Genomic DNA, 21,755 nt, shown 5'->3' with positions numbered 1-21,755 from the left:
TGCCTTTAATATTTTTTATTTATTGTAGACCTTGGAGAATCTGATACTATGTGCCTCAGAGATTGTTGCATTGTATAACATCTTGTAGGGGTTTTCTAAATTCTCTGAATTTTAATGTCAACCTCTCTGGCAAGATTGGGGAAAATTTCATGGACTATATCTTCAAATATGTTTTCCACATTGCTTGCTCTCTCTTACTCTTTCAGGGATGCCAGTGAGTCATAGGTTTGGTCTCCATGTAAAAATATGGAACTCTTTATGAGTTTCCATGTCATCCTTATACAAGGGCCATTTTAATCCTCTCTGTATCATTCCAATTTTATTATATGTATTGCCAAAGTAAGCACCACTTATAACTGTTTTTGCAAACTCTTTACATTTCCATAAAGTGTCCTCCACCATTCTCAACAACTTTCCTCTACAGTACATTCTCACACCTGATTGTATACTGGCAAAATAGAAATTGTTCTGTGGGAGCTTTGCCATAGGTTAGAGCAGAACATGAGGGTCAGTGTACACTTTGGACTACATGTCTTAAAGAGATGATGTTTCTCTCACTATTGGTAAATAGGAAAACAAAGAGCAAGCTCTCCTGCATTATTTATCAAATGACAGGAAGAACAGTTAAAAAGGTATAAGGACCAAAGAGAATACTCACCTTGGCCCTCTGAAGGTTCACTGAAAAGTGAGCTCACAAAAATTAGATTTATGGGAGAAAAGGCATATGAATTTATTTAACATGTATACATGGGAGCCTTCAGAATAAAGATCCAACCCCTCCAGTGGGGTACAGAAACTTATATATCACCTCAAGGTTACAGAAAGATGGGGGCATGAGCACTTCAATAACTGCTAAAAGGAGCTCTAAATCTTGAAGCAAATCCTTGAAATATACCAAAATGGAACTTCCTTAAAGCATAAATCTCACAGGATCTACAAAACAATAGCACAATTAAAAAAAGATATTCAGGCAACAAGTAGCACAATGAATAGAATAGTACCTCACATCTCACATCTCAATGCTAACATTGAATGTAAGTGGCTTAATGCTCCTCTTAAATGATACAGCCTGGAAGAATGGATAAGAATTCACCAACCGAGTATCTGCTGTCTTCAAGAGATTCACCTAACACATAAGGACTCACACAAACTTAAGTTAAAGAGGTGGAAAAGATATTCCATGCAAATGGACACCAAAAGCGAGTGGGAGTAACTATTCTTATATCAGACAAAACAGACTTTAAAGCAACAAGTGTTAAAAAAGACAAAGAGAAACATTATATAATGGCAAAAGGACTAGTCCAACAGGAAAATATCCACCCTAAATATATATGCACCTAACAAACATTGGAGCTCCCAAATTTATAAAAACAATTCCTACTAGACCTAAGAAATGAGATGCATAGCAACACAATAATACTGGGGACTTCAATACTCCACTAGCACTAGACAGGTCATCAAGAGAGAAAGTCAACAAAGAAACAATGTACGTAAACTACTCCCTAGAACAAATGGTCTTAACAGATATTTACAGTACATTCTACCCAACAACTGCAGAATATACATTCTATTCTTCAGCACATGAAACATTCTCCAAGATAGACCACATGACAGGACACAAAACAAGTCTCAATAAATCTAAGAAAATTGAAATTATATCAAGTACTCTCTCAGACCACAGTGGAATAAAATTAGAAATCAACTCCAAAAGGAAGCCTCATAGCCATGCAAATACATGAAAATTAAATAACTTCTCCTGAATGATCATTAGGTCGACAATGAAATCAAGATGGAAATTTAAAAATCTTTGAACTGAATGACAGTAGTGACACAACCTATCAAAACCTCGGGGATACAGCAAAAGTGGTGCTAAGAAGAAAGTTCATAGCATTGAATGCCTACTTCAAAAAGTTTGAAAGAACACAAATAGACAATCTAAGGTCACACATCAAGGTACAACAGCAACAAGAACAAACCAAACCCAAACTCAACAGAAGAAAAGAAATAATAAAGATCAGAGCAGAACTAAGTGAAATTGAAACAAAATGAAAATACAAAAGATAAGTGAAACAAAAACCTTGTTCTTTGAAAAGTTAAACAAAATTGATAGACCACTGGCAAGGTTAACCAAGAAAAAAAGGAGAGAATATCCAAATAAGCTCAATTAGGAATGAAACAAGAGATATTGCAACCGATACCACAGAAATACAAAAATTTATTCAAGGCCACTATGAACACCTTTACATACACAAACTAGAAAACCTAGAAAATATGGTCAAATTTTTGAAAATGTACAACCCTCCTAGATTAAACCAGGAAGAAATAGAAACTCTGAACAGACCAATAATAAGTGGCAAGATTGAAATGGTAATTAAAAAGTTACCAAAAAAAACCTCCAAGGCCAGACAGATTCATGTCTGAATTTTATCAGACATTCAAGGAAGAATTGGTATTAATCCTATTGACACTATTCCAAAGAATAGATAATGAGGAAATTTTCCCTAAATCATTCTATGAAGCCAGTATCACTTTTATTCCAAAACCAGGAAAGGACATAACAAAAAAAGAAAACTACAGACCAATATTCCTGATAAACATAGATGCAAAAATCCTCAACAAAATACTAGCTAACGAAATCCAACAGCATATCAGAAAGATAATCCAACATGAGCAAGTAGGTTCATACCAGGGATGCAGGGATGTTTAACATATGCAAGTCAATAAACATGACACACCACATAAACAGAATTAGAAACAAAAATCACATAATAATCCCAACAGATGCAGAAAAATCATTTGACAAATCCAGAATCCCTTTATAATTAAAACCCTTAGCAAAATTGGCATAGAAGGGACATACCTTAAGGTAATAAAAGCCATCTATGACAAACCCTTAGCTAACATTATACTGAATGGAGGAAACATGAAAGCATTCCCCCTGAAAATTGGAACAAGACAAGGATGCCCACTTTCACCACTTTCTATTCAAATTTCTATTCAAATTTTCTGGAAGTCCTAGTCAGAGCAATCAGACAAAAGAAAAAAACAAAAGGCATCTGAATCAGTAAGGAGGAAGTCAAACTGTCATTCACCGATGATATAATCATATGCCTAGAAATCATGTAATCATCACTAATGATCAGGGAAATGCAAATCAAAAACAACAAAAACCCTAAATACTCATCCAAAAAGCTCCTAGATCTGATAAATGAAAATTTAGTAAAATTTCAGGATACAAAGTCTATGTACACAAACCAGTATGTACACAAACCAGTAGCACTGCTATACATCAACAGCAACAGCAACTAAGCTGAGAATCAAATCAAGAACTCAATCCCTTTCACAACAGCTGCAAAAAAAAAAAAAAAAAAAAAACCTTATGAATATTTCTAGCCAAGGAGGTGAAAGACTCTAGACAGAAAACTGCAAAACACTGCTAAAGAAATTATAGATGACACAAAGAAATGGAAACACAGTCCATGTCCATGGATGAGTAGAATCAACTTGGTGAAAATGACCATACTACCAAACACAATGTACAAATCCAATGTAATTCCCATCAAAATACCACCATCATTCTTCACAGAACTGGATAAAACAATCCTAAAATTAATATAGAACCAAAAAAGAGCCCACATAGCCAAAGCAAGACTAAGCAAAAAGAACAAATCCAAAGGCATCACATTACCCAACTTCAAACTATACTATAAGGCTGCAGTCACCAAAACAGCATGGTAATTGCTGATATGAAATGAAACAGCATGGTACTGGTATTAAAATAGGCATGTAGACCAATGGAACAGAAGAGAGAACCCAGAAAGAAAGCCAATTACTTAACAGCCAACTGATCTTCAACAAAGCAAACAAAAACCAAAAGTGGAGAAAGGACACCCTATTCAACAAATAGTCCGGGAATAAATGGCAAGCCCGATGTAGAAGACTGAAACTGGGTCCTCATCTCTCACCTTACACAAAAATCAACTCAAGGTGGATCAAAGACTTAAATCTAAGACTTGAACCCATAAAAACCCTAGAAGATAACATCAGAAAAACCCTTTTGGACATTGGCTTTAGGCAAAGACTTTATGACCAAGAACCCAAAGGCAAATGCAACAGAAACACAAAGATAAATAAACGGAACTTAATTAAACTAAAAAGCTTCTGCACAGCAAAAGAAATAATCAGCAGATGAAACAGACAACCCACACAGTGGGAGAAAATATTTGCAAACTATGCATCCAACAAAGGACTAATAGTCAGAATCTACAAGGAACTCAAACAAATCAGCAAGCAAAAAACAAACAATCCCACCAAAAAGTGGCATAAGGACATGAATAGACAATTCTCAAAAGAAGATATACAAATGGCCAACAAACATATGAAAATATGCTCAACATCACTAATGATCAGGGAAATGCAAATCAAAACCACAATGCAACACCATCTTTCTCCTGCAAGAATGGTCATAATCAAAAAAAACAAAAAATCATAGATGTTGGTGTGGATATGGTGAAAAGGGAACACTTTCACACTACTGGTGGGAATGTAAACTAGTACAATGACTGTGGAAAACAGAATGGAGATTCCTTAAAGAACTAAAAGTAGATCTACCATTTGCTCCAGCAATCCCACTACTGGGTATCTACCCAGAGAAGTCATTACATGAAAAACATGCTTGCACATGCATGTTTATAGCAGCATGATTTGCAATTGCAAAATTATGGAACCAACCCAAATGCTCATCAACTGACTGGGTTAAAAAATATTTTATATATATACACCATGGAATAATACTCAGCCATAAAAAGAAATGAAATAACCTGGATGGAATTGGAGGCCATTATTCTAAGTGAGGTAACTCAGGAATAGAAAAATAAATATTGGACGTTCTCACTCATAAGTGGGAGCCAAGCTGTGAGGACACAAAGGCATAAGAATGATACATAGAGTTTGGAGACTTGGGGGAAAGTGTGGGAGGAAGGTGAGAGATAAAAGACTCCACATTGGGTATAGTGTACACTTCTCAGGTATACCAAAATTGCAGAAATCACCACTGAAGAACTTATCCATGTAACCAAATACCACTTATTTCCCCAAAAAACCAATTGAAATAAAAAATAAAAATAAAGAAATGAAGAAACAAAATAAAGAAAAAATGAAGAAGAAAATAAAAATAAAGAAATGAAGAAACAAAAAAAAGAAAGAATGGGGGCTTGGACTCTGACAAAATAGATTATGGGAAGGGCAAGAAGGGGAAGTCTCTCAAGAGGAAACAAATGATTACTAGGAGAATTCAATGGGCTTGAAGAACACACAATGGTCTAGGACAATGTTTGGCCCACAGAGCAGACAATGGTTCATCTAAGTTTGTTGATAGACTAGTCTTCCTTCCTGCAATATGGGTTTAGTTCATGAAAAGTCAGGCAAGGGGCCAGAAGTAACTGTTTACTACTTAAATGGATCCAGACTTTTGCCAGATAAGGGAACTTCAGAGGATCCTATGCTTTGTGGGAGACAGAGTGGGTGAAGAGATGGATGTAGTAAGACAGACCCTGAGATTCTTTTTTTTAGTTCAGGATTTACAAAGTGTCATATTTTGGGGTATTAGTTTTGACCCCTACAAAGGTATAAAACTCAGGATTTTTATAGACCAGAGACACTTCCTGATGAGTCTGGTTTCCTGGTCTAAAAGCCTTAATGGGGAACTGATCATGGAGAATTATTCTGCAAGGAACTCAAAAAATGTATATATAACACGCTAGATTTGAATTGGGGTTTTAAGAGCTTCGGAGTCCTCTGTCTTCTCATGTATGTTCAGCAAGTATCAAATAAAGCAATTAAATGAGTTAACCCAAGGCCAAAGACTAGTCTGACTGATATCTAAAGACTTTGGAGGCCTATTTTAAGCAGGAAAAATGGTGCTTGGGCAGAGAAGTGCTTGACAACCTGCAGTTGAGGGAGAAAGCAGAAACCCATCAGAGTCTTATTATTATGGCCAAGCATTCAATGTTGCTTAAAAAAAATTGGGGCTTTGGTGATATTATTCTCCCTATCTATGTGTTCTCACTTCCTAAATAACCTTATCCAATCCCAAGCTTCAAAAATTACATCTAAATCTCTGGTCCTGGCCTGCACTCAACCTCAGACTTGTCCATCCAACTGCCTATACAACAACGCAACTTGGTTGTCACAAAACATAGCTATCTTCTGCCTGAAGATGTGATACCCTGCAAAGCCAAATAAATATTTGTTGGATGAAGGAACAAGCCAATGTTAGACAGTAATAGCCAGAGAAAACAATGTGCAGCCTGAGCAGTATTCAAGGAGTCTTTGAAAAAAGAGGAAGACCTCTGAGTCTGCAGAAACCAGGAGGAGCTAATATTGCTTAGGAAAGCCTGACTCCTGGATGGGACACCTTGGCCAGGGTCCAGGTACATATGGGCCTAACTAAAGCAGAAGTATCTAAAACTGCTTAAGTCTGAATCTGTGATGATACATCTGACCTTACCTTGGCTTCAGAATCTCAGTGAATAATGCATCCAGGATGTAGGATTATGAGTATATAGGCATTACCTGTGGTGCAGAGGTAACTCAGGGGTAAGATACCCATTCATTCTTTTGTCAGACCAGAACCAGGACTGCTTTGTAAGAGAAGCCCTGACTTTTCTTTTTCTGGAGGCAGCTTTTTTTAATCAGGTGTATATCCTCATTAGGTGCTTCACTTTTCATTAAAGAAAGTTAACCTATTCCTAAGTCAGCCAATAGTTGTTGCACATGGGTTGTTTTTATTCAATAACACAAATATCTGTACTTTCCTTACTTATCAAGAAGTATAACCAGATTTTCTTCTGCCCAATGCCCATGATATGATCATTTGTGAAAATGACACACACGGTTGCCTGAAGAATTTTCCATCCATCTTTCTTAGAAAGAAGTCATTCTTACAAGACTCTGCTGAGCCAGATCACTGAAGAACCAGGCCATATGATTGTTTCATTTCATATCAGCAATTACTCACCTGCCCTTGGGCATTATATCTTTAACATTTATTGGAGAACATTATAAGGAAGAGCTCTAAGGTACTCCACATCTTATTAGCTATGCAAATATTGTTGATAAAGACTATGTTGTGACAACCCATTGAAGAAGTCTCTCTGGACTCAGCTCCAAAAACATTCCAGTCTCCCCTGATCTATTATCTTGTTTTCTCATGGACAACATGAGTCACGTAACTGATCATAGTTTCCTATTGCAGGGTCTGTTGGAATGTTTAGAAATGAATTTTTCAACCACTCTACATGAGTTTGGGGTATTAACTTTATTGCAGGTTAATCTGCCCTTATCTTAATTTTGTTAATCTTTTATCTTTTCACTTATTTGTATAAACAGTAAATACAAAACTTACCTATATATATTTTTTATTTGAAAATTATTTCATATCTAAAATAACGATTTATATTTCATTCATCCAAATGCTACTTGTAAACAATTCTTTGTTAACTTACCAAGACCAGATGTCAACTAGAATAATTTATTTTGTTAGACCTGAGACCTACATCCTTTCTTCCTTTCAATTCATAGATAATAGTGTTTTCATTTAATATATAACTGGATTTCATAAGTCTTAGGCTATTAAGTGGCTTATTTTATTCACTAAATATTTGTTGAACCCCAACTATGTGTTAGGCAGTGTTCTGAGTATTAATGTATACAAAATAAACAAGGTTACTACTCTTATGTAGCATATATTCTGTGGGATGGAGTTAGGGGTAAATTAATAATAAACAAGCAAATGCATAAACAGGATAATTTCCAATCAGAGGCCAAACTTTTAAAACAATACACTAGGTTGTGTGGTGATAATTGGAGAGTAGTTCCTGACTGGGTTGTCAAGGAAGTCCTCTTTGGAGGTGACAGATGATGAGAGAGTCACATAAATATCTTTAAGAGAAGAGAGCCCTGGACAGAAAGAAAAATAAGTAGGATGTCCCTAATGTGAGGAATAGTTCAATGTATTGAAAAAAGGAAAAAAAACATAGCAAAAGAGAAAGTGGTGTAAGATAAGTCAGGATGTTGACAGAGGCCGTATTAGATAGAGATAAGGGGTGTGTAAATAATTCAAAGTTATGTGGAAGAAGTCACTGTGTGGCCACTTTAAATTGCATAATGGGAAAATAACTTTCTAAAGAGGTGACATCTAAACTGAGACTACAGAGATGCTGAGCTGGTGGAAAAATCTTCAGGCTACTGAAGAGTCAAGCAAGAAAAGGACAGAGAAGTGGCCACTGGATTTGACAAGCTGAGGTTGTTCATGATCCTGACAATCAAACCATATTCAATGGATTGTTAAGAAAAGAAGCCTGATTAGAATAAGTTAAAGAGAAATAAAATATATGCCATATGTGGGGATTAAGAAGACTCAAAAAATATTTCAATTCTGTCTAATTTTGTCCACAAATTTAAACAAAATTTAGTGAAAATGTCTTCAGGGTTTTCATGATCTTGACATAATATTCCTAAAATTAATATGAAATACAAAGTACTAGAAATTTCTTTTTTTATTATTATTATTATACTTTAAGTTTTAGGGTACATGTGCACAAATTTCTACAAATACTTTGAAGAAAGTACTGGGAGATATGGTCTATCAGATATCAAAACTTATTATAAAACTACAGTAAATAAGAGAATTATACAAGTGAAGTCTTAAACCCATGAAACAACATAGAGATCCAGGAAACATATTTTTGTGCATATAAATATGCAAAATATATATTTGTGCATATAAGATACACATGGCTTTACAAAGCAGTGGAGAAATGGTGGGCTACTCATTCATAATGCTAAGACAAATGGACAAAAGATAAGAACAGGTGATTTGAAAGAAAGAAAAACTCATGGCCAATAAACATATGAAAATCTGTTCTATATGCCTAGATATCAGAGTGATATGGTTTGGCTGTGTCCCCACCCAAATCTCATATTGAATTTCAGTTCCTGTAATCCCCACGTGTAATGAGAGGGACCTGGTGGGAAGTGGTTGGATCATGGTTGTGGGGGGAGGTGAGGGTGGTTTCCTTCATGCTGTCCTCATGATAATGAGTGAGTTTTCATGAGATCTGATGGTTTTATAAGCATCTGGCATTTCCCTGCTGGCACTTCTCTCTCCTGCTGCCTTGTGAAGAAGAAAGTGTTTGCTTCCCATTCCACCACGATTATAAGTTTCCTGAGGCCTCCCCAGCCATATGGAACTGTGAGTCAATTAAACTTCTTTTCCTTATGAATACTCAGTCTCAGGTATTTCTTCAAAGCAGCATGAGAACAGAGTATATAGCAAATTGGTACCAAGAGTTGGGTACTGCTATAGGAATACCTGAAAATGTGGAAGCGACTTTGGAACTGGGTAACATGCAGAGGTTGGAACAGTTTGGAGGGCTCAGAAGAAGACCGGAAGATGTGGGAAAGTTTGGGACTTCCCAGAGACTTGTTAAATGTCTTTGACCAAAATGCTGATAGTGATATGAACAATGAGGTCCAGGCTGAGGTGGTCTCAAATGAAGATGAGGAACTTTTTAGAAACTGGAGTAAAGGTCACATTTGCTATGTTTTAGTAAAGAGAATGGAGGCTTTTTGCCCTTGCCCTAGAGATCTGTGGAAATTTGAACTTGAGAGAAATGATTTACGGTATGTAGCAGAAAAAATTTCTAAGCAGCAAAGCATTCAAGAGAGGACACAGCATAACAGTTGGGAAAATTTGCAGCCTGGAAAATGCAGTAAAAAAGAAAAACCAATTTTCTAGGGAGAAACTCAAGCCAGCTGCAGAAATTTGCATAAGTAACAAAGAGTCAAATATTAATCACCAAGACAATGGGGAAAATGTCTCTAGGGAATGTCAGAGATCCTCATGGCAGCCTCTCCCATGACATACCTGGAAGCCTAGGAGGGAAAAATGTTTTCCTGGGCTGGGCCCAGGACCCCCTCCCCTGCTCTGTGCAGGCTCAGAACTTGGTGCCCTGAGTCCCAGCTGCTCCAGCCACAGCTAAAAGTGGCCAAGGTAAAGCTTGGGCGACTGCTTCAGAGGGTACAAGCCCCTAGGCTTGGCAACTTCCACATGGTGTTGGTCCTGTGGCTGCGCAGAAAGCAAGAACTGAGGTTTGGGAACCTCCACCTAGATTTCAGAGGTTGTATGGAAAAGCCTGAATGTCCAGGAAGCGGTGTGTTGCAGGGGTAGAGCCCTCTTGGAGAACTTCTGCTAGAGCAGTGCAGAAGGGAAATGTGGGGTCCAAGCCCTCATACAGAGTCCCCACTGGGGCACTGCCTAGTGGAGCTGTAAGAAGAGAGCCACCGTCCTCCAGGCCCCAGAGTGGTAAATCAAATGACAGCTTGCCCTGTAGTCCTAGAAAAGCCAGAGGCACTCAATGCCAGCCCATGAAAGCAGCCAGGAGGGGGGCTGTACCCTACAAAGTCATAGGGGCAGAGCTGCCCAAGGCTATGGGGGCCCACCTCTTTCATCAGCATGACTTGGATGTGAGACATGCAATCAAAGATCATTTTGGCACCTTAAGGTTTAATGACTGCCCTATTGGATTTTGAACTTGCATGGGGCCTGTATCCACTTCATTTTGGCCAATTTTTCCCATTTGAAATGGGAAATGCCTAATTTTTTACCTAATGCCTCTACCCCCATTGTATCTCAGAAATAACTAACTTGTTTTCGAATTTACAAGCTCATAGGTGGAAAGGACTTGCCTGGTCTTAGATGAGACTTTGGACTTGGACTTTTGGGTTAATGCTGAAATGACCTAAGACTTTGGGGGACCATTGGAAAGGCATGATTGTGTTTTCAAATGTGAGGACATAAGATTTGGGGGTGGAATAATATGGTTAGGCCATGTCCCCACCCATATCTCACCTTGAATTATAATTCCCATAATCCTCACATGTCATGGGAGGAGCCCAGTGGGAAGTGATTGGATCATGGGGGCAGGTTCCTCCATGTTGTTCTCATGATACTGAGTGAGCTCTCACAAGATCTGATGGCTTTGAAAGCATTTGGCATTTCTCCTGCTGGCCCTTCTCTCTCTTGCTGCCTTGTGAAAAAGGAAGTGCTTGCTTCTCTTTCCATCATGATTTTAAGTTTCCTAAGGCCTGCCTACCCACATGAAACTGTGAGTCAATTAAACCTCTTTTTGCCCGGCACGGTGGCTCACACCTGTAATCCCAGCACTTTGGGAGATCAAGGTAGGTGGATCACGAGGTCAGGAGTTCAAGACCAGCCTGGCCAGTAAGGTGAAACCCTGTCTCTACTAAAAATACAAAAATTAGCCAGGGATGGTGGCGGGCACCTGTAGTCCCAGCTACTCAGGAGGCTGAGGCAGGAAAATTGCTTAGACCCAGGAAGCAGAGGTTGCGGTGAGCTGAGATCGTACCACTGCACTCTAGCCTGGGTGACAGAGTGAGACTCCATCTAAAAAAAAAAAAAATAAATTAAACCTCTTTTATTTATAAATTACCCAGTCTTGGGTATTTCTTCATAGCAGCATGAGAACAGACTAATACATAGGAAATACAAATTAAAATTATAGTGAGACACCATTTTAAACTCATCAGTTTGGCAAAATTAAAAAGTCTGACAATTCAAGTGTTGGCATGAATGTGGAGAAATAGGAACTTCTCATTTATCACTGGTAAAAATGGAAATTTGTATAATACCCATCAACAGAGGATAAACTTGACAGCAGTTATTTAATGAAATATTAAACAAAATTGAAATGAATAAATTAATATAAATAACTCTCAAGAACATAATGTTGACCAAAGAAGTTGTAAAATGACATGTACAATATATTATTTATTTAACATTTGAAAACTCATAAAAACAATACAAATATATATTTGTGCATTAGTATATATAAACATGCATAGATGTGATAAACACCAAATCCAGGTTAATAGTTGATGGTTAAGAGTTAACAGTTGATGATGGAAGATGAGGAAAGCTGAAGGACTATCCATCTGATTACAACTATTTTTGTATTTAAAATTTTTTTATAATTTCAAATTTACATTAAATTCAGGGGGTAAATGTGCAGGTTTCTCACATAAGTGTATGCTGCGTGATGCTAAGGTTTGGGTTAGGAATGATTCCATCACCAAAATACTGAGCAAAATACCCAGCAGTTAGTTTTTCAACCCTTGGCCCCCTCTCACACTCTCTCCTTTAGTAGTCCCCAGTGTCTATGGTTGCCATATCTATGCCCATAAGTACCCAATGTTATAGCTCCCTTTACAAGGGAGAACATACAGTATTTGGTTTTCTGTTCCTACATTAATTTGCTTGGGATAATGGTCTCTAGCTGCATCCATGTTCCTGCAAAGGACATAACTTCATTCTTCATATGGCTGCATAGTATTCCATGGTATATATATATACCACATTTTCTTTATCTGGTCCACCACTAATGGGCACTTAGGGTGATTTCATGTCTTTGCTGTTTTAAATAATGCTGTGATGAACTTTCAAGTGCATGTATCTTTTTGGTAGAATGATCTATTTTCTTTTGGATATAAATCCCAGCAATGGGATTGCTGGATCAAATAGTAGTTCTGTTTTAAGGTCTTTGAGAAATCTCCAAACTGATTTCCACCATGGCTGAACTAATTTGCATCCCCATCAACAGTGTGTAAGTGTTACCATTTCTCCACAGTCTTGCCAGCATTGTTGTTTTTGACTTTTTACTAATAGTCATTCTGACTGGTATGAGATGATATCCCATTGTGGTTTTGATTTGCACTTCTCTGATGATTAGTGATGTGGAGCATTTTTTCATATGTTTCTTGGTTGTTTGTATGTCTTCTTTTGAGAAGCGTCTGTTCATTTCTTTTGCCCACTTTTTAATGGAGTATTCTGTTCCAGTCTATATGTCTGTTTTTGTATTGGTACCATGCTGTTTGGTTACTATCTTTATAGTTTGGAGTCCGGTAATGTGATGCCTCTGGCTTTGTTCTTTTTACTTAGCATTGCTTTGGCTATTAGGGCTGTCTTTGGGTTCCATATGAATTGAAAAACTAGAATAGTTTTTCCAGTTCTGTGAAAAATGACATTGATATTTTGATAGAAATAGCATTGAATCTGCACAGTGCTTTGGACAGTATGGCCATTTTAATGATATTGGTTTCTCTCATCCATGAGCATGGAATATTTTTCCATTTGTTTGTGTCATCTTTGACTTCTTTAAGCAGCATTTTGTAGTTCTCTTTGTAGAGATCTTTCTCCTCCTTGGTTAGATGTATTCCTAGATATTTCATTTTTGTGTGTGTGGCTACTGTAAATGAGAATGCATTCTTGATTTGGTACTCACCTTGAATGTTTTGGGGGTATAGAAATACTAGATTTTTGTACAATGATTTTGTATCCTGAAACTTTACTGAAGTTGTTTATCCATCCCAGGAACATTTTGGCAGAGTCTAGGGTTTCCTCGGTATAGAATCACATCATCAGTGAAGAGAGACAAGTTGCTTTCTTTTCCTATTTTGATGTCTTTCATTTCTTCCTCTTTCTTGATTGCTCTGGCTAGGACTTCCTGACTATACCTATTTTCTCAGTAAAACTAGAGGGCAGATAGGTGGAGTCTGGGAAGGTAATAATCAGGATGGTAATATTAAGAAGAAGGTGAAGAATGGGTTTTTTGTAAACTGGGAAGTTAATTTATAGAGAAAACTCACAAAGTTATGTGTTAAATTGATCTAGGCCAATTTAGGTAAATACAAACAGGTTGTTTAGTACGTTATATGGGCACTAATAGTTGGAAGTGGTTTAGAGATAGCTACTCTCCTACAACCTTATTACCAGGTTTCAGTAAAAGAAAGAATCAAACAAAAATCTTCCACACATGCAAACTATTGTTAAATTAACACATATTAGTAAGTAGTCCTCAAGTAGACCATACTGCCTGTTCTGTAAGTTCAATGAAATCCCACTTTGGTTTCAAAAAAAAAATTGAAGTCCTTCCAACCATGCCTTACATGAGCTTTCTTTGGTACAAATGCAAGACAGTCTAGAGGCAAATTTAAGTGACCTCATTTTCATCATCCTCCAAAGATATGACTAGGCAACAGGACTCTTGAAGGAACAAGCTTCCAACTTCATCCTAAAAATGAAGAGTGATGCAATAGACTAATGTCAGAACAGGAAATCTTTCTAAAATATTTTAACCAATTCACAAATTTTAACTATTGCTAATCTCACTTAGTACATGTCCATTTCCATGATCTAATTAACAAGCCACTAATTTCACCAATGGATGCCCAACTCTATCCTTCATTATGCTAGTATTTAAAACTGTGGTATTAATCGGAATTAAAAGTCACTGAAGATTGTAGTAGCCATGTTTGGACTGTGGCTTCTTTGCTGAATCTCTATTTGAGACTGGAGGTCATGCATTTCACTCATTTTTACTATAGTTAATAAGTGTAGGGTTCTAACTTGTGATCAGGGACTGTGCTTCAATCACTTATTAGCTATGAGACAGTAAGAACTTCCTTAGCCTCCCATAGCTTTAGTGTCCTCATATGCAACATGACAATAGTAATCACCTAATATGGTTAACATAGAAATTAAAGACACCTAAAGGGCTTAAAACTCAAAAAATATTTGTTATTATGATTAAAGTTGTTTAGCTAGCATTTTTTGTGTGGCATCACTTTGAACGGTGCTGAGCTGGTAATCCCATTTCATTATCTTTATATGCATTGTATCACTTTTAGATTGTATGCCCCTGCAGAGCATATGTCTATGTGTTTCATGCTCGAACACTTTTTTGAGTTCTACGACGTGAAGCAATTCAGGAACTTCTTTTTAAGGAAGTGCTTGTTAAGCAGACAAAATCTTGCACTAGCAGATCTCAAACTTGATCTCCATCTCTCTCTCTCTCTTCTTCCCTTAACTGTGCTACACACTTCCACCATGCCTCTTGCTCTACCTCTAAACAATCCTTTTTAAAAAAAAAAAAAACTTGTTTTTTTCCTGACTAGCTTATTAAACTAACTCTCTCTCATCTTTTGCTGTTTGAATATATAAAGAGAAGTCTCACTCACTGTCTCTTTTTCACCATCCAATTACTCTGTAACGTACTGCAAGCTGACTTCCTTCCCCGCTAAGCTACTGAAATGGCCTCCCAAAGGTCATAGATTCCTCCTTATCACAGTTTTAACAGTTTCCTCAGCACTAATCTTTTTGATTCTCTTTTCAGCCCTTGACTCTGCTGACTATTCACTCTTCCTTGCCGTATGCCTAAGTGCTCAGACAATAAACACTGGAGGAATGCAAACCACAAAGATATTTCAGCAGCATCATTTAAACTGGGTTTTAATGTCTCTCAATTCAAGTCACTCTGCTCTTAGAATGTGCAACATTTAGTCATGACTTCTTCAACCACATATAGAAGGGAATATATGTAACTTGCTGAGACCAAACATGTGGATTCCCTTAGCAGTTGTGGCTAATTATTTTTGAAAAATCTGCATTTCAAAATACATACAGATTGACACATTTAAGATTTAAAAAAATGTTACCTGCTTGTGTGCTTTTCTAGTGTGTGGCTTATGATTATGTTTACCAACAGACTAGATCAGTTTATTCTGTATTTGCTGTATTTATTACCAAGAACTTGGAGAGGGCAAGGAAGCAAGACAGGAAAGAACCCTATGTTAGGAGCCCTTGGAGGAAGGCTGACCTGCTTTTTCTCCACAAGAGGATGGGGTCATTCAACCCTTCCCACACTGGGATTCATTAAAGAGGTCTCTGAGAAAATAACGAGTGTGGATAAGGATGTAGGACCTCTCTACCTGGGCTGCTATCAATCTCATCCTCACTAAAACTGTCATCTTGAGCCTGTATGGTTGCCTCCCTTCATTCTTGCTCTAGTGCAGTCAGCTTTTGGTAGGTTCCATCCCTTCCTTCTCCCTTCTCCCTCATTATATCTGAGGAATCCCTTTTTGTTTAATGCTGTAGTTTTTAGCTGACAGCCAAAGTGAGACGGATCCAGAGGGTAAACTGAAGGGATGGAAGCCTACTTTAGATGACATCCCAATTAATGTTACCCTTGTGTTTCTGTGTAGTATATCCCTAATTTCTAAGTTACGAATAATAATGAAGGGAAAACTCTCTGAGCTACAGAGAGTGAATCTTCTATTAACAAGAAAGGCATTTCTTCAAAACATCCAGAAATACAGGTGAGGACATTAGGGTTTTTTCATAACTAATAGAACCTATTCCTTCCAGATTACAGATTTCATACATATGGTACTACCTAACTGCCCCTCCTAGTAGTGATTCCTTCTAGGAGAAGTTCAGCTACTCCTGACTAATCACACATTTTAATGGTGATAGAAATGTTTCAAGAGTCCCCTGTGCCTGCCTGGATTGGAGAGACAAATAAATAGCCAATAATGTGAGCAAAGAGTAACCTAGAAACAGTAAGAGGACATTAGTCCTACTACCAAAGAAAAGACTACACCATTCCAGAGACAGAAACTTTCTAGATTCCTAGGTAGTCACCTTACCTAAGTTTAAGTTAGTAGATGTAATGTGAAGGAAAAGATCAATGTAAACAGTGAACTTTTGATAGGACCCTACCTTTTCAATGGCTTCTCTTCTGTTCAGTGTTGTTAACTTGTCCAGTGAGTAGCAGTTACTTTCTCAGCATGTTTTCCCTATAGAGGGAACATAGTGAGGAGCAATAGAAAGAACATAGGCTTTCACAGTAGAGAGATCTTGGGCAGAAAATCTGCTTCAGTTTTATCAGTTGCATAGTTGAATAATGTACTCACCATCTCTAACCCTCAGTTTCCTCATCTGTGAGATGTAAATAAATATAGTACTTGCAAGCTGGGTGCAGTGGCTCACACTTGTAATCCCAACAATTTGGGAGGCCAAGACAGGACCATCACTTGAATCTAGGAGTTTGAGGCCACTTTGGGCAACAGAGTGAGACCCCATTTCTACAAAAAAAATAAAAAATCACTAATAAAATTTAATTCAAAAAATAGTACTTACCTCATGAGGGTGCTGGGAAAATGTCATACTATGCATACAAAGCACTTAATTGAGAGTTTTGTATTTAATAGGAACTCAAAAAATTGTGTCTATTTTGATTAACAAAAGGAATTATTTCTTTGTGATATTAACTGATTCATTTTGGTAAACATGATATGGTTTTGCTCTGTGCCTCCACCCAAATCTCATCTTAAATTGTAATCCCCACATTTCAGGGGACGGACCCAGTGGGAAGTGATTGGATCATGGGGGTAGTTTCCCCCATGCTGTTCTCATGATAGCGAGTGAGTTCTCACAAGATCTGATGGTTTAAAAGTCTGGCATTGCCCCCCTTCCTCTCTCTCTCCTGCCGCATAAGAAGACATGTCTTGCTTCCCCTTCCACCATGATTGTAAGTTGTCTGTGACCCCTGAGTCATGCTTTCTGTTAAGCCTGCCTGTTAGTCAAACTTTTTTTCTTCATAAATTACCCAATCTCAGGTAGTTCTTTATAGCAGTGTGAAAATTGACTAATATAAAACTTATTATTTATATCTACTGATTTCAGATGAAGGAATATATCTGCAAAGATATACTGCCTTTTCCACCCTACCTTGTACATTTTAAATGCACCACTGAAATTCTGCCAGAAAATACAGGGGAAAGCTTATCTCTTTAAGAATATACAATTATAGTTGACAGTCAACCACCTTGAAGAAGGACTTCTGGATAAATTAACAGTGACCCATAATTAAACACAACAGTAATTAGAGAACAACTTGATGGTCCCAGAAAGCATTTTCTTGGGAATAATGAATGCTTATCATTCTTGTTTGCTATCTAAGTGGGAGTTATCAACATTAGTTACCCAGATATTTCATCAAAAGTACGAAAAATGCATAAGGTACTGCCATCAAGAGAAACTTTTAAATATTTGTTATTTTAAAACAAATTAAATACTTTTATATTCATATATATGATAGAGGATACCTCCTTGAACACAAATTAGTCTATCCTATATTTTTCTTTAAGCAACACATTTCATTAAGAAAACTATTCAGAGGAAATTGTTTTCAGAACTTGAAATTGTTGGTTTCTTTCCTAGAGAAAGAAGAAATGTTCACAACAGGGTTAGAAATGTAAGTATAACATAGAACTATATAGCAAACCAAGAGAGAAGTATTTCTTCAGCTAATATGAATGTATTTTAGAAATATTTATGTATAAATATGTATCTAGTCTACTGCATTCTAATATCATTTTTTCTACATAAAATTAAAGAAAAATAGATTCATCTTCCACCTAGTTCATTTCTCATTTTCAAATACATTGTTATAAGCAGGCTTATATACCAATTGATGGTAATTTTCATTAAATATTACCAAAATAATCTGTAGTTGAAGGTAAGAGCTAAAAATCCATTACCTTTGACCACCTCTGAATACCCCAAGAAAATAATGTTTAAGGAATTTTTTTAAGTATAAAGCCACAACAAACCATGAGAAAGAAGACAACAGTAATGAAGTTTTAGAATTTCTGCAGCTGACATTTTCAATATCTAAACGAATGTTGTTTTCAACCTAGAATTCTATATCCAGCCAAACTATCAACCAAGTATGAGGGTAGATGGAAACCATTTTCAAACATGTAAGATTTTAAATTTATCTACCACAAACTTTCAGTAATGTACTAGAGCAGTTGCTCTGCTAAAACAAGAGATTAAGTTAAGAAAGAAGACAATACAGGATCCAGAAATCACAAGATCCAACACAAGAGAGAGGTTGAAGGAATCCTCAGGATGATTGTGAAGGGCAATCCCCAGATGACTGCTATGAACAATGACAAGAAATTAAATAATACAGACTGGAGAGGGTTAGAAAGCCCTGGGAAAGACAGACTATTTGAAGTGTTTATGTGAAGAGATTTACATATCCAGGAGAACATTTGGGGATAATTTATTATTTTGTATTTACAAACTAAAAAAAGTTTTTTTTTAATGAGACAATTGCAAAAAGTATCATAGAAGGATAGTGGTGAAGAGTATAGGCTCTTGGTCAGGTGCTGTGGCTCATGCCTATAATTCCAGCACTTTGAGAGGCCAAGGTTGCTGGATCACTTGAGCCCAGAAGTTCAAGACCAGCCTGGGCAACATGGTGAAACCCCATCTTTACAAAAAATACAAAAAATTAGCCAGGTGTTGTGGCATCTACCTACATACAGTCCCAGATACTCAGGAGGCTAAGGTGGGAGGATCACCTGACCCCATGGAAACTGAGGCTGAAATAAGCCAATGAGCCAAGATCACGCCATTGCACTCCAATCTGGGTGACAGAGCGAGACCCCCATCTCAAAAAAAAAAAAAAAAGAGTGTAGGCTTTTGAACCAGACTCTTTAGGTTTAAATCCTAGCTCTGCCACATATACTTTATTCTCCTGAAATTTAAAAGAGATAGTATTAATAGTACTTATATTGTCATGTTGGGGAAACTATGGATAATCTATGGACATCTCTAAGAACAATGTCTATCCACAACACAAGAGCGCAATATACAGTAGTAATTGCAGTGTGTTTCATGACTCAGCAATATGTAGCATGTATACAGTCAAAATAATATAAAATCAAATATTCAAAAACTGAAATTACAATAATACTGATGAAGAAAGATGGAAAGATGTTTATGATGAGTAGAAAGGGTGTGTGTGGAAGTAAAGTTATTCTCAATATCCATTATTTGATAATACCTAAAAGCGAAAACCTCCAAAATAGTAATAGAGGCATGTTATTTAGAAGTGCAAATGAGACTACTAGAAGAATTAGCTTGATGAAGTAAAAATGACTCCCCTTTGAAAGAAGGCATGGGTAGAAGAAAGACACAATTTTTTCTTACAAACTTTGTAGAAAAAAAGTATTTGACCTCCTAAACTCAGTGCATACAGATTTTAAACATTAAAACCAGACTTAAATCAAAAAAGCCACCTGTATGTAATTCCAAATCAAAAGCAATTTATAAAGCAGAACATAGAAGAGAATGGAGACAGTTTCGCTATCTGCGGAGACTAATACATATTGGATAACCATATACTTTCAAGGATAGCAATTAAGCTCTTTTAATGGATGTTTCTTGTACATGTCATTTTAGAAAACATCTGACCCTAACTGTCAGCCTTATTCTCTGTTTGTCAGGACTTCCCCTGGCTCTCTGTGTCACTGTAACAGGTGAATAACTAAGAAAAAACTGTGTCTGTAGACACTTATTTATAATGGCATTCAGGGTCCTGGAGCTAGGCTGACAGCTGCTCCTCCAGAAGGTTAATGAGATAAAGGTTCCTCCAGCTGGCCCTTAAGCAGAGATTACACCTGAGGGAAAGACAAGCAGATTATTCCAGAAACAGACACTGCTACATGTTCTTCATAAATTAACACCCTCATAAAGGTAAACCAAGAAGGTTATCCTCAATCATCTGGTATCAATATATAATTATTTTTCACATTTCTGTTACTTTTTAATGAGATTTGAGGTTGTTCTGTGATTATCAGAATTACCAATGCACAAAAGCCAGAATGTATTTGGAAACTAGAAGAGCTATTTTTGTTTTTTGGATTTTTCTCCAAGTTCAAGGAACCAAAGGTAAGTTACTTAAAAGTTTATTTTTAAATTGCTTATCTATAAAATCTACTGATAGAAGTGAATATTTAGAACCAACAAGGCTACCAATTTATCTCACGGGCTAGTATATAGTAGGCCTTAAATAAATATTGCTTGATTGATAGAATAATTAGCTATCAGAAATGATTTTCACTTGATTTAATATTTACTACATGATCTTAAGGGCAGTGAATATTAACAAAATAGGAGAGATGAATGCATCCTATTTGCTGTTCTAAAACATTCATTGAAAATTCTTATTATTAATGCAAATGACATTAGTAGATCCGTGAAACTAACTCCATTTATCCACCGAAATTCAACAAATAAAACCTAAAGATAAAATTAATGTTTTAAGTCATTTATGGTCAGACAAAAAAAGGTAAGTATTTCTTACCTTCTCGCAATGAAATCTTGAGTTGCTTTCCCTTAGAAAATAGCAAGTATTCTTCATCTTCAGGGTTCATGATGACAACCAGTTTCGAAATTTGGTTGTTTTTGAAGTTATACACATAAAAGAACTAGGCAATGTATGTTCTTATGGCAAATCTGCATCTGAATATGAAATTAAAATAAGCCACAAACAGGATGTTTTAAGAAAAATAATGTGTGTTTTAAAAAAGAAAAAAAAACCTGTTGGAGAAAGTTTGACTTTTTTATATAAGGATAAGCCTACCTATTATAATATACTCAATCTTTTTAAGACATTTGAAGTCAATAAGGTTAAGATTTTCTTTAAGAATGACATAGCTTCACGACGATAAACATTTTAACTAAAATATTGGTTTGGAATATCCATGAAAAAGTAAAATTAATAGTCATTGCATGTGTAAGTCACAAAATACCTGTGATTCCATCAGTTATTTTATATGAAACTTCTCAGTGATTGCATTTGGAGGGAGAAAAAAATCTCTGGAAAAGATTTCTTCATGTTTTGTCACCTATAAACAATCGTGAAAGAAGCAAAATTTATTTTCTTTTTCATTACATTATCAATTATATATAAATATTTACATTTATAAAATCATTTTAATTAGAAATAAATAATGAGATTTGGGTATATTCTGAACTGAAT

The 21,755-nt window shown here is 36.4% G+C and overlaps 1 protein-coding gene and 1 non-coding gene across 3 annotated transcripts in view; one reads left to right on the top strand and one right to left on the bottom strand.

The window, feature by feature from the left end:
* Positions 1-240: 240 nt before the first annotated feature.
* On the bottom strand, positions 241-347 carry LOC129039685 (U6 spliceosomal RNA). The gene has a single exon (XR_008503404.1). It is a non-coding gene; the product is annotated as a U6 spliceosomal RNA (small nuclear RNA).
* Positions 348-20,424: 20,077 nt separating this feature from the next.
* IMPG1 (interphotoreceptor matrix proteoglycan 1) overlaps positions 20,425-21,755 on the top strand; it is a 156,313-nt gene continuing 154,982 nt past the window's right edge. For both annotated transcript variants that reach the window (XM_054493164.2, XM_054493163.2), the window contains exon 1: positions 20,425-20,662. In XM_054493164.2, the coding sequence (XP_054349139.2) occupies positions 20,596-20,662 (67 nt within the window). In that variant the 5' untranslated portion in view covers positions 20,425-20,595. The remainder of the gene's footprint in view (positions 20,663-21,755) is intronic.

Source organism: Pongo pygmaeus, chromosome 5, assembly GCF_028885625.2.
Source record: "Pongo pygmaeus isolate AG05252 chromosome 5, NHGRI_mPonPyg2-v2.0_pri, whole genome shotgun sequence".
Classification (NCBI taxonomy): Eukaryota; Metazoa; Chordata; class Mammalia; order Primates; family Hominidae; genus Pongo; species Pongo pygmaeus.
The sequence above is the reverse complement of the archived record's forward strand: the minus strand, read 5'-3'. Positions and strand labels throughout refer to the sequence as shown.